The 14853-nt window shown below is 29.0% G+C and overlaps 1 protein-coding gene across 1 annotated transcript in view; it reads left to right on the top strand.

Annotated features, from left to right (window-relative positions):
* LOC106687674 (calcitonin gene-related peptide type 1 receptor) overlaps positions 1-14853 on the top strand; it is a gene marked incomplete at its 5' end in the record, with an annotated part of 213382 nt that overhangs the window by 63114 nt on the left and 135415 nt on the right. The window contains 1 exon segment of the mRNA XM_067048130.1: positions 4522-4647. Within this exon segment, the coding sequence (XP_066904231.1) occupies positions 4522-4647 (126 nt within the window).

The following is a 14853-nucleotide window of genomic DNA, read 5'->3' as shown; positions in this document are numbered from 1 at the left end:
TTTCTGTCTCAACACTTTATTTTTCACCAGTCCAACGTTTCGGCCATTCTAGTCATCTTCAATACAATTTCTTCCTCACATTAATTTAAAGTTTCTTTTGCAGGCTATTCTGCCCAGGCCATTTTCTTTATTATAAGTGAAAAACCTATTTATTTAAAATTTAAAATCATTAACATTTAATTTTCCTCTATAAGATTATCAACAATTAATACACTACCATATAACCTGGAAAAAAAACTTTAAAATAATGTGAGGAAGAAATTGTATTGAAGATGTCCTTGAAGATGGCTAGAATGGCCGAAACGTTGGACTGGTGAAAAATAAAGTGTTGAGACAGAAATTGATACGAATTTTTGATTTATTTAATAAATATAGATTAGATGTTTCCCATTACCAATTTACTATGTGAGATATATTTTTTTTTAATGAGAATTAAAATTTTTAAAAATGAATCACTAGGTTCCAAACTGAGAAGTAAAAATAATAGGATAATTTGCTTAAAACCTACTAAATTTAAAACTTAAAAATGCAGGGGACTCTCTAAAATAATAGAACACAAAACTAAATATTAGATACGAAATCATCAATAGAATCTCTAGACGGTAAATTGATGATTCATATAAAAAATAAAAATTGGTTGAAAGCACACAGTTTTACAGGCCCACAAACAAAAAAATAAATAAATGTTCTGTAGGAAAATGCAACTAGAAATATAATTTACTTTGAAAGATAAATGTTAAGGGAAAAAATGTACATCTTCTCTCAAAGCAATCTATCACTTATCTAAACTTCAGTGAAACTTAACTTTTTCTTCAGAAACTTAAATAAGAGCAGGGGACTTCACGGTATCGTCTAAGCCTCTTCTGATACAATCTTTATCTAGGAATTCTTATACAAACTATGAACATTGAACGGTTAAAAAAATAAATAAAAGAACATAATTTATGACTTTAAATAAAAACTTATTCTCCAATGACATAGGAAAAAAATTAATAAATATAAAAGCCCATTCCTATAGTGCATTAAAACTTTTTAAATAAAATAGATTTTATTGTTCTTTTACCAAAAATATCAATATATCATTATATTCAAATTATAGGATGATAGTCTGAGTGGCGGTCAATAAGGTAACAAAATAGTAGAAAAAACTATTTATTGTTAACCTATGTTTAACCATGATTCAAACATTGTAGGAATTGACATTAAAATAAATATACAAGGAAAATAATAAAATATGTAAAAAAAATTGGTTTATTTATTTTTTTTAAATATATAAGATATATATATTAATAATAATTTAAGGAAGTATACATAAGTGGATTGGAAACTAGTTACTAATAAATACAGCCAAGTGTAATCGAATTCTCAATACAGAACAAGAGTAATAAGTTGTCGAAAAATACACGTTAGAAAACAATTATTCTTACACGGATTAAAAATAAATTTATGAAACTCATGATTTAAACACAAATACATACTACCCGTTCAAGATGTGTACTCAAATGGCATATGTAAAAATAAATACATTTGAGTATATTTATAAAATATTAAATGTTTAAACAAAAACGAATCTTTTCTGACCTTAGATTGTTATTCTCACCTAATCATATCAATCTAAATTAATTTAAAAAAAAGAAGGTAGATTTGTTTTGATAAAGATATTTTTACAAAGAGTAAATCACAAGTTAATCATGAATACCCGTCACTAAGGACGGAAGACAGCGGGATACTTAGGCTATTCGAGGAAATTAGGGTGCTTTCAAATGAATGTTAATGAATATTTCAAAAGCCTAAGGAAGTAAGATGCAGACACTACAAATAACTACTGATTTATTAATACTCATATGTTGTCTTCAGGCTCTATATGATAATAGTTGTCTGTTCAGGTAGTTCTGTTACTACAATGCGGCAGTATCAGATTTACACAGTGACAGTTAACCTACTCTAAATATTTTGGCAGCCAGTAAGGAAAATAGCTATCAAAGTTAAAGAACAGTCGTTACTGCTTTAGTTAATGTTAAGAGTTTTCAATAGAATTAATTCAAAATACAAAAATTATCAAAGCAACAAACAATACGATAAGAGGATAAGTATACGTTTATTTTATATATACACACACATTACAACCCATGAAGTTTTAGGTGTTCAATACTTTGGTACTTTGATAGGAAGTGCTGTTACTAGACCAACTGTTGTGCTAGGTGGCTTGGCCAAAATCATGCTCGTTCGCCAGATTTTTACCCAGGGTACTCAATTTATGAGGCTGAGTGAACCCTGAAGGGCTCCCAAAAACATAGAGCTGACTCGGGTTCAGTGAAACAGAAAATAATTACCTGCATTCACATTATATTCACTATGAAAATTTAGCACTTTATCTTCTAAATAAATTTGCATAATACATACCTTGCGTAAAAATGTAAGTGAATATCTTACCATCGCTTGCCAATTCTTACCATAATTGTTGGGTCAAGAATATGATAAGCAACACGAAGCGGTTCCAAAGAGCAGTTTCAAAAAATTATACAATTCTTTTTTAACATTTTATATAAACCATATTCCTCAATATTACAAATAAACATGTTGATATTATAGTATTAGACAAACATACTATACAAATACAAACAGAATCTATTAATATATTTTTAACATTGTAGTATAACTTCGGCCTTTTTATCCTTCTCTAATTTCAAAATTTGTTTTCACTTATGCATCCTTGTCATCTTATTGAAATTCTATAGTTTCATATATACTCCATGGAACCATTATTTGAATTTTTGTTTAATTTACAATATTATTAATATTATAGTTATTACACACAAGAAATATACATTACTATTATAAACTAATATGTTGTTTAATTCTTATTTCGGGCAAAATTTATATTTTAACTTATTTGGAAATATTTGTTTACCTTATTTTAAATCTCTAGAAGATTCTGTGTAATATTGTGAATTTAATTTTTCCCTTTGCTCATTTCAAAATTCATGTCTAAATATTTTATTGATTTATTGTTTTATGGTTCTTGCGTTAATTTTATCTTTTTAATATAATTGTTTAAACTGTTAAAGAGGTCATCTATTGTATCTTTATTTGCTTTTAATCTAATTTTTTTAAGTATTTAGAATATTTTTTTAAAATTTAATCTGCTTTTCCGACCTTTTTGCTCAGTTAAATATATTTATATTTATGTTTTATATTGAATTAAATATTTCGCCCCTTTGAAAATGTGCTCCTATATTATGATCGGTTCTATTCTCACTGCTAAACATGAACCTATTTACCAGCTTTAGCATTAACATTCAGAGAGAAATTCTATGGAAGTATTAATCTGGATGAGTTTTCATTCATAGGCTGTATTTATGATTTCGTTTTGAAGTACCTTGTATTAATTTTGCTATTCTGCGGACATTATTTTAATTAATAACTCACAAAGCTCTATTAAACAAATATTTAATTAAAAATAAAAAATAGAAAAATATGAAAGAAGCAGTTAGTGATAAAAAAAATATGGAGAAATATATTCTTTTTTTTTCAAAAGATCTATATGAACTGTTTATGATTACGAATTTATTTTATGATGATGAATAAAATAATTACAAAAATGCATCACTATTTAAAGTCATTAGTTTCTATTATTCATCATCATTATTTACTCGATTTCTTAAAAAAAAAATATCATCCATTATGTTAGGTTATTTAGTCAGCATTTAAAAATAATGACATTTTATTCCAAAACAACTATTTTTATAGATTGCCTTAAATATATCAGTAGGCCTACTGCAGTCTACAAAGGCAAAAAATGAATTTAAATGTATACACTTACAATGCATTGATAAGATGGAATTCCTTCATTTTTTGAATTAATATATACTCCTACATGTCCAAAATATGCACCTCATTTTTTTTATATATACGCTGGTAATGTAAGCTAGTTTTCTATTTTTCACAAATTTTATTTTTTTCAGATTACTTTTGTTTCTACTTAGCTATTTGACTCTTTTATATATATGAAATGTGGTAATATCTACATTGCATTGATGTGTTCTTGTTTTTCGCTTTTCCGATCATTCCTCAATCGGCGAAACTTCAATTTTTTAGTTTCTTACTAATATGATAGTGATTTAATGCTTCATTATTATGATTAATTTTCTTCCCTATTTCTAATGAGTTGTTACTTTTATAATTAATGAAAAATGTCAGAGTTTTTAATAAAAATACCACTATCAGTAGTTTAAAAAAAAATGATTTGCTATTTTAGTCTTCCAAGATACCTTTTATTTTTCTTTAATAACGAATTTTTAAAAGATTATGGTTAATTCATAATTTAACTTGAAATAAAAAAAACAATTTAAGCAGTGTGAGACAATCCTAGTTGGTGAGTTCTTTTTTGTAGGTATCGAGAGTGGGTTTAGTCCACTACTTGTTTAATTTTATATTATGGCGTACACTTTTATTTATCACTTTATTTTCTATGATTTTACTATTACGATGATATCTCATTATATATTTTTTCTTTCCTAGACCGAACCGGGCTGAGGCCTTACTGTGCGGCAACCTTCGACGGATGGTCCTGCTGGAACACAACTCCCTCTGGAGAAATAGCACTCGCACCCTGCCCCAACTTCGTTACCGGCTTCGATACCAAGCGTGAGTAATAATTCTATTTATCAATATATATTTAACAGTTGAGGGTCGTATGATAACTTTTTTTTGGTAAGACTCCCATTGGAGTCCTGCCTAACCATGGTTAGGGGTCAATTTTTTTTCATTTTGTGGGACCACCACTCAATGAAAAAAGTCAACAACCCAGGCCGGATTCGAACCGACACCGCCAATAGGCTTCAAATTGGTAAGACTGTCTTAACCACTGAGCTACGGGCGGCCCTTATGATAATTTAATTATAATACCACGATGCAATTAGAACTTAATTACCTTGAATTGTTTTACTGAGTTTTTGCTGTCTATGTAGCGAAAACATGACGTTAAAAAAAACACGAAATATCAATTTTCTCCTATTTTGCTGAAAATCAGACCATGAAAATGGCTATGAAAATAATTGTTAATTCTAAAGTCTACTATCAATCCTGAAAATATTCCTCAGGATTTACGGAACATTTTGTAATATATCTCTTGCGGCCAACATATGTTTAATAATTGGTTCCAAATAATAAATAAATAGATCTATTATGATTGTAAGCATTGCGTATTACCAGGTTTTGTTTAGGCTACAGAGGTATAAGTAATACCAGTATCATGTGTACATATGCTGTGTCAGAACGCCCTTATCTCATTATCATTTTTTTTGTTTTTTAATTTTTATATTTTTAGAAGTTCTTTTTTTTTTATTGTTCTAGTTTAAATTTTTCATTATTTTGTTCTAAAGTTTTTAATGTTCAATTGTTTCAAATACAACAATAACAAAATTCGGCTATTCATTTATTTTATTTTCAATAATCTACACGGTTGGGCTAGTAAAGGTTCCTTTTGAACCCCTACCCGCCGTAGCAATATTCATGAACATCCTATTTATCTCGATAAAATAAGTAATTACTTTGAAGTGGAGCGGCCCTCTCCGTTCTTGTACCCCCCGGCCAGCGGCTCCTGAGCCAAAATTGTAACTCCCCCCCCTTCAGCGGACCTAGCCCAACCCCTTATAATGCCATATGGCAAAGGAAGGGCACCATTTTATATATATATTTATATACATGTATATATCAATATTGTAATCTATATATTTTCAATAAAGGAGGTCAGAAAAAAAAAATTACTTTGAAAATGTATAAACGAGTATATCGAGAACAAAATATCTATATCTTGTTATTAGAAACCAAATATCGAAAATATTATCTAATATCGAAAACAAAATAACAATATTTCTATAACACTGATATTAATATTCTATCCCTACCGTCCTTCTATAAATCTATTTTTATTTAATTCCGGTTTTGGATAGCTAAATTGTTATACTGGTATTATGGTTTATTGAGAAATAACTATTGGATAAAAATCTCGATATTTTTCTAATATCTCTATCACCCATGTCTGCGTATCTAGAATATAGTTAATATAAGGCCTCTATAGGTTAATGTAGACTTATAATAAAAAAAATTCAGTTTTATTTTTAATAATCAGTCTCACATCGTTCTTCAGTTAGCTCAGAGTATTTTTGCTTTGCATATGGATTAACACATCTCGGGTTATTTTTTTTTATCATAGTAATTATTTTAAATTTCCTCTTAGTCTTAAGATTTCATTATTATTCGTAGGAGTTCGATCATTAATGAATAGTATATCGATAATTTTCAAATCAGCATTTAAAAACGATGAATTAAATCTTATCATATCTTCTTTACCTTCTTGTTCCCTGATCTACATAATAAAACATATAAGAGTCCTCAAAATCTCTTATTTTCCATTAGTAGAGCTTCAGCAATGTACGCTAAACGTCACAATAGGAAACAAGTCAAATGATCAGTTAAAATTAACATACTTGTCAGTTCTATATGCTTGTCTGTTCATTTGAAACACAAAAAAAGGTGCTGTCTGTAAGCCTATTCATTCCCACTCAATGATATGTGAATTTTAAAATAATTTTGTTGGCCCTTGGATCACTTGGTTACACGACGCTTCATATTTAAACTAGATACTAACAATCTTTTATTTAAAGTGACCCAAATATTAAAACTCACACAAAAAAGGTGAGAAAAATTAGTCACATCGTGCAGAATATCTATTATTGTCCAAGTCAAAAAATAGAAATTAAAAAAAAAAGTTTATTATGACTGTAACATTATATAATCGTTAGTATGATCATTATAATGGTTTTCATTAGGTTTTTAATGGTTTCGGTTTTTAGTTATTATTCAAAACTGAGCAAGGAGTGTTAGTTACCAATATATTCGACTATAGTGTGGAGGTTGAAATTTACACAAGTCTGTCATAAAATTAGAACTGACAGGCTGGTACAATCAGCTTCCAGTACTGTCCAACATACTCCACGATCTTAGCCTCTACTATCAATATTTATTATCGATAAGTTCGTAAGTGACTACAATGAACATACATTGTGAAACTTAGCTACCTTGATATCATCAAAAACTGTTAGTTCTCACCAATATTACAACTTAGCTAAAAAAAAAACTGCAAGTTTTAAACCAAGAAACTTACATGGACATCTTGACACAACAGTTCATTTGCAGTAGCAAAACCAATACCACAGCCGCCTCCAGTTATCAAAGCAATTTTGCAATTAAGGTCCACTGAAAATATTTTTTGTATTATATCAACTTGTCAGTTCAGAATGCAGTCATACTCTGCTAAGTGGGACACTCACAAGTCGTTGTTTTGTCAACTGACTAGTTTATATGTGAACTTTCGACAAGCCAACTGGCTACGTTTTCTTTTTTTTAGTTTAATTCTTTTTCTTTATGTTAAAACTAAAAACTTACTACTAAAAGGATTTAATAAAAAAAAATTGTTTAATACAGATAGCCTCAGTCAATTATCAGACATTAATTGGTATATTGCTATTGCTGGTAAGAGTGATGAGGAATTTAGTTTATTTATTTTTATGTTTATATTTTATTAAATTTATTTTTGTTTATATAATTTTTATTTATTTTATCTTATTTATTATTATTTTTTCTTTGAAAGAGTAAAATTACCAGTATTACTCATTGCTCAAGTCTGTGGCAGATCACAAAGTTACTTTTGATGAGTAATTTTCAAGTAATATAAACTTCTTACATGGGGTTAGGCCAAAATTGAATATAGTAGTGGTTAGTTGTTAAATTAAATTTTGGTAATGGAGAATGTAATTTAATTAATAATACTTGATGATATTAATGAGGGACAAAATTCTGACGCATAATGAGAGAGTTGAACAATGAGGAAATGCGCTTTCATGTGAGCAGCTTAATCCCATATAGTACAAGAGCCAGGAAAGAAAAAAAAGCTCCCACCCCACCTTTTCGATTACCCCCAATTTTTGATTACTTTAATAGTTAAAATTTATGAGTCTGCCAAGTATAGGTAGGGGGAATAAAAAATGGTGGCTGTTTCAAAATCTTAAAAAAACATTAATTTTTCATTCCGAACTCTATATCTTAAAAAATAATTACAACACTAGAAAATCTTAGACAACATTATTTAAAGAAGAGTAAATTTGCTGAAATATCAGCCCTTAAAGAGCTATTTACGTCCAATAGTTCTCGAGATATAGCTTTTTTAAAAGCAAAATTTCTTAAAAATCTATTGAAAGATTAGTAGTTAGTTAATCAATTTTGAGAAATCTATATCTCAGGAACTATGTGACGTACAGATGTCTATTAACACTCAAATTAAAGCTAGTTTAATGGACTATAAAGAAGTTTATGACCTTTGCCTTCGTAGGAATAGTAGTGTTCATGATATTTGCCAAAATAAATTGATTTATAGTTGTTCGAACAATAAGTTTGATTTATGAAAAACTTCATTTCGGAAACCATTGGACGTACAGATGTATGCCAGCGCTCAAATTAAAGCTAGTTACATTTAATACAAAATAGTTTATTATGTTTATCTTTGTAGGAGTAGTACTTTTTATGATATTTGACAAAATAAACTCACAAAATGTTAATTTCTAGTTGTTCGTATAAAATGTTGGATTTTTAAAACAGTATACCTCTAGAGTACACTGTACATGGTTTTTGAGATAGAAATTTTTCAAAATAAATTCACTAACTACTGATCTTTCAGTACGTTTCATACAACATTTGTATGAAATGTTGCTTTTTAAAAAGCTATATCTCGAAAACTATTTAACTTAAATAACTCTATTAGAGCTCTTTAAAGGACGTTCTCTTAGGTTTTCTTGTATTGTTCCTACTTTTTAAGATATAGAGCTCCGAAGGAAACATTTTTTTTATTTATCGCTTTAAAACAGCCGCCATTTTTTATTCTTCCTACCTATAATTGGCAGACTCAACAATTTAGACTATTAATTATACCTAGTTTTCATTAAAGTAATCAAAAGTTGGGGTGAGATAACTGCCTTTTTTCTCCTCTTGGGCTCTTATCCTAATATTGAGATGGTTCACTTTTGCTGCTATGGTATGTGGGTGACTGACGCATTTATGCTTCTGTCTGCCACACTTTGAGCTGCTTCTAGCCTGTCATCTTTCCTTGCCTAGTGCTAGTAACTGAGTGAGAGTCATTCTCGCAGAGTGAGCAGGTTCGAACTAGTTGGGGATGAGACTCACGAGGACAATAGTCCACTATAGGGGGCGCCGTGGCTGGTTAGTTCTCGAGTCAATAAATGGTGTCACTTGGCTTTTTCACTGATAAAACTGTCCCCCTATTTTATGCCTCCTAAAAACTAAAATAATAAGTTTATTGAATAAACAGCAATGAGTCATCTAAAATAATGTAAAATAAAAATTAAATTCTGCCATGTTAATGAACCAAATATTTATTTAGATTCAATAGAGTACTTACACCGGTCCACTCTTAATTATGAATATAAAAATCTTAATCATTCATAATAATCAGGAAAAAGTGATTGTGTGTGCCTCAAGCGTGATTAGTGATACAGTACTGTTTCCATTTTTATCTTACCACCAATAAATTGGTGACAATGTAAGTTATCAAATAAACTTCAATATTCAATATGAAACCAACTTTTTTTTTTTTTAATTTTTTATGATTTAAGCTATGATTATTTTTGATTTCAGGAAAAAAAAAAATCATCTTTTTCTAATAGCGAAATAAAGTGACAAATTCTTGAAAAATTATTTCATATCCATTATAGAACACTATTTCACAAAAAAGTTTGTTTCTAATTACATGTATAGTTTCGAACGTAAAAGCATGGGGACACATTAGTTTCTAAAACTCCTAAAGCGTCCATTCAGAATTTTCTCTTTTAGCCTAGGGTTAAGCTTCTTAATCAAAGCCCTACCCTTTCAGTTTCTCAGGAAAAGAGGATTCAGGATATGTTCTAAATTAATAATTAACTCGAAAAGTTTTATATATAGTTGTACTGTTTGTAGAACGAACTTTTCTACAGACAAAAGAAGTTTTCTACCAAGCGGTCGGAACGATGGACACGATTGTTTTAATAATTCATAGCGTTAAAATACTTGAAGTGTTAATTAATTTAAACTTAAAACTTGGAATTTTCAAATTCGGATTTCAATGCATAAACTTTAACTTTTCAATTCAGATGAGAACAATAATTGTTCATTTCAAAAGTACTATTTATGTAAAACTATGGCAATGCTTCGTAATTGCTATATTTAACGATGTACATGAACTTAATAAACACAATTGATAGTTTGTTGTAAACTATTGTATCAAGTTAAAATTAAACATTTACCTAAATGTACCTTTATTATTATGGTTTAGTAACAATTAAATTCATTATTAAACTAATACATGCGATAATGAACGAAAATTAAATTTAAACTGTTGGTCAGACCGACAGATATCTCAAGTGTGAAAAATTCTTACAGCTAACTTCGCTTATTTGTTTATAAAATTTAATTATCTGTGGTATTGTCATATATACAATATATTAAATATTAATAGTTTTTGAATCGCAATCCTCACTGTGGTTCAATATTATCCTACAGAAAAAATCATGACTGACATATTAAAGATTTTTTTATGATAAGAGATTTTTCAAGAGTGAAACAAAGTTGATATCCGTTTTCAGCACCTCAAGAAACCCTTGAATTTGAATTTTAATTTTTGAAAACTTTTTTATTTATTTATTTTTTTTTAATCGAACTTTATTTATTGGTAGATATTACAATCTGCCACACCGTTGTGGGCAATAGGTAATAGTGATGAATGAGTACATTCTTACTAATATACAATAAAATAAGAATGAAAAATAAATGAAAAAAAAGTACATAAATTCTCTCTTAAAATATATACAAACAAAAGGATAAAGAAAATGAACATAATCAAACTATGTGCATGAAAAAATAAATAAATAAAATAAAATAACGATAAAAATAAAAGAATCTCTATTCATTTTTACCCTCCTATATACAACAGGGGTATTCATGATCTTTGGTTTGACATGTTAAAGCGTGTTAAATGGAAAAACTCATGTTAAATAAAAAAAATTGCCTTCTTTTACCGTGGTAAAACGAAATAACATTTAACATGGCTGAGAGTCTGTTACTTGGTCTGTTAAATGGAGAATGACGTCACACAATAGACCAGTTGAGATCGGCGCCATTTTTGTTGTTGTGACAGCTCAGTTCTTTCGTGTGTTTGTGATATTCATATCCCTGTTATTAAACCAGAATGGATAATTTTAATGATACATTTGAGAAAAAAAAACAATGCAATTTCATTCTACTATCTGAAAATTTGTAAACGCTCGCTAGATAAAAATCTCACTATATGAACCATGTAATTATTCTTAGGGGACATATGTCCCAGAATAAAGTTTTTTTTCATTTCATTTCATAAGCTAAACTTTCACACAAATTCCACTTTTCACTCACTCTAGGCATGTTGTAATTACTTAAATCAAAACTGAAGTAAACAATAACATGAGGCTCTGGAAGGAAGGTTATAAACATAAAGGCTACAACAAGTTGCTGAGAAAATCCGCTAGGGGCTCTTATGCATTTAACGTTTAACATGACTTCAAATAGGGCTGCTCACAATCTTATAGTTATAACATTTAACATGGTAAAACATTTAACATTTAACACAACATCATGAATACCCCTAGTATTTACACAATCGACCTGAGGATCCCTGAGCCGTCTATCCCTCACGTGTGAAGGGTGGAGCAGAACTCATAAGATCCCAGCGTATCCTTCTCGCCGCATCACTTTTGAAAACTTTAAAAAATGGAAATAACTTCAACATGACTTGGCTTCAGTTTAGGTTTTATATGAACTGCAGCAAAGGGTGCAAACTGGATCTAATTAAACAAATAAGATATAACGTTTAAAAATGTTTTCTTAATTTGAAACCAATATTTGGCCCTTATGAGAACATAAATCTAACTTTTGTTGGTGTGGATTAAAAGGGCAGACATTCAACTCTATAACGATTTTATCGCTGTAATGATGTAATGAGACAAAATGCAGAGGAGTTATGAACGAGTATATGAACAATAAAAAAAAAAATCTTCGAATAAATAAAAGTGAAAAATTTCCAATTTTCAATTTCCTTGTAAAACGGCATTTACCAGTTTGAGACGATACTGAAATGATTTGCTCTTTAAAAAAAAAATGCTGACCTACATTGCCACAAACCACATAATGTTTTTGAAATTTTTTGTAAATATAATAAAGATGGAATCAGTGATATTTTTTCTTATTCCTTGGAAAGAGATGGATATTTGGTTTACAATAACTGTGGGGAAAAAACATGTACTTTCTGAGCTACAAATCAAAAATGCTTAATTTTGAACATAACATTATTTTTGAGAATTCGGGGATATCATTATCTTTACCTTATCTTCATTAACCTTCCTATGGTAAAATAGAACATTTTGAAAAAAAAACAGCAGGTAACGGTAACTAGTCCAGTAATTTAAAAGCTTATTGTGGACAAAAGTTTTTATATATAAAAATAGATTTGAGTCATAAGAATTAAATTACAAAGTTTAAGCTCATTCTTTAATTCCTCTTATCTCTATATCTTTTTTCCCTAGAAATATAGCTGCTCTATCTGACAGTAAAAACAGCTTAAGTTTAAATTTACAATTTATATGAGCAGATAGAAACCGCCCACCTACGAAACTCCCTGAGATATATTCATAAAAATGAAAAACCCTTCCATGCATGTGATTGGATTTATCACGGCATATTCACCCCACGTTCAACTACTGAGCCCATAGTATAACCTAACATTCTTTGTGTATTTGCCAGGAAGAGAAATTCCTTATTTTTCCTTTAGAAATGAATACATTTTTCTCACAAACTATTCGGATGATCTTGAAATCATCAGTTCTTTGATATCATTTCATAATCAATAGGTAATGGCAAATTGTCAGTTCATAGCAAATTGTCCAATATAAACTAAGATGGTTGCTTGACCATTTTTAATTTTTTTTTTTTTTTTTTTATATTTGGTGTGTTTATTCCTCATTGCTTCTAGAAATAAAAACAGTAAATGATTTAGTTTCTTTTGAACATTTACAAATACTAATTTAATTTAATTTACAAGCTACTAATAAAAATAAGATGTAACAATTTAAAACACACCAAATGCAAACCACTTATGTATTTTTTTGTTTTATTGAAAAAAAATTAATTAAAAAAAACAAACTATTTTTCGTTTTATGAGCAGTTATGAAATTTTATTCTATACTGTATAACTGAAAAAAACCTATTATTACATTCTCGTAAATAAGAATAATTAAAAAAAAAATGTATATCATTATGCTCTATTGTTAATCATTAAAACTATTTAAATACTAAAACCCCGATTTAGCGATGATCCTACACAACTTTTGAAACATTTATTTGAAACTGGCAGAGGAGACTTAAGTTAAATCGAGAAATATTTGAAAATTGGCTAAAATTGGGAAAAAAAAAAACCATTTACATCTACTCTTCCAATTTTAGTAAATTTATGGTTTCGTTGATATATAAAAAAATATATGATTTTAAAGGTGGTGTTTTAGCTCAAAACTTTAATTTACTGCACATTTAATTTATTTCCACACCTAAACATTATAAACATAACCTGAGGTTTAACGTTAGATTGTAAAAATTTACGTTTTCACATCATTTTTCTATGTGTCATTATAAACTCCTCTTTGAGTCTTGTCTAGATACTTAATAATCAACCTGGATAAACACCATTCCTTCTAAATGATTTTTTATAACTTCTTCAAATTTAAATTTTTTCAATTTTTTAAAAATGTAAGGTTTATATTTCCGAAGGGACTGAAATAAAATCTTAAATCCACTAAAGCTACAGCGTTTAAGTGAAGTGTGGGAAAGTTTATTGTCTCAAAAATCCTTTGTTACTAAATTGTATATTTGTTAATGTAAAGTAGTGCCAATTTTAACTGAACCGCAGATTAATTTTTTCACTTATGAACGTTTTTAATACAACAAATATCCTTCCTCAACAAAACTCTGAAATAAAAAAAAAATTGTATGATCCCAAAAGTAGGAGGCATTCTGCTACCAGCTCCATGGTCCCGAGTTCGAATCCAGTGGTGAAAGATAACTGTTTTCTGTTCCACTGTAGCTGTAAGTCAGCTCTGTGGGTTCTGGTGCCCTCTGGTTCACTCAGCCTCATGAATTTGGGTTAAAATGCGACGGTTGAGTGTGATTCCGACCAAATCACCTCCTTGCACAACCGCTGGTATAGTAACAGTTCTTCCTTAGAAAGTACTTAACCCCTGACTCTTCATGCGTTATAGCGGTGAAGATTCAATTTAATTTAATTTAATGATGCTAAAGATGCTATTTGAATTGTTTTTAGACTGAAATTTGTTTCAGTTTGTAAATGTTGCCCTAGCAGTATAAAGCCATATTACATTTAATTCTTCTAATCAACCATTCCCGTTTATAACGAGTTTTTGAGACTTTTTTTAGAATGGACATACAGTGGTATTTCTCTTTTCCAAATAGTGCCTATCCATTGGATTTCATTGTATAACATTTAAAAAGGACAAATGTTTTTTTTTTAACTTTTTACTGTTCTATACATCTAAGTCTGTCTTCGTTCCTGAGACTTATATATAGGCAAAATTTAGAATAAGATGGTTCGAGGAGCTTTCAGAAATCACGAATAGTTATAGTTATTTATTAGATGCCAACGTTTTGACTCAATTTTAGAATTTTCATCCGGGATGAGTATAGTTTTGCTGGCATATATATATA

This window comes from Halyomorpha halys, unplaced genomic scaffold, assembly GCF_000696795.3.
Source record: "Halyomorpha halys isolate HHAL.00 unplaced genomic scaffold, Hhal_1.1 Scaffold996.1, whole genome shotgun sequence".
Classification (NCBI taxonomy): domain Eukaryota; kingdom Metazoa; phylum Arthropoda; class Insecta; order Hemiptera; family Pentatomidae; genus Halyomorpha; species Halyomorpha halys.
This window is presented reverse-complemented; position numbering and strand designations above follow the sequence as displayed.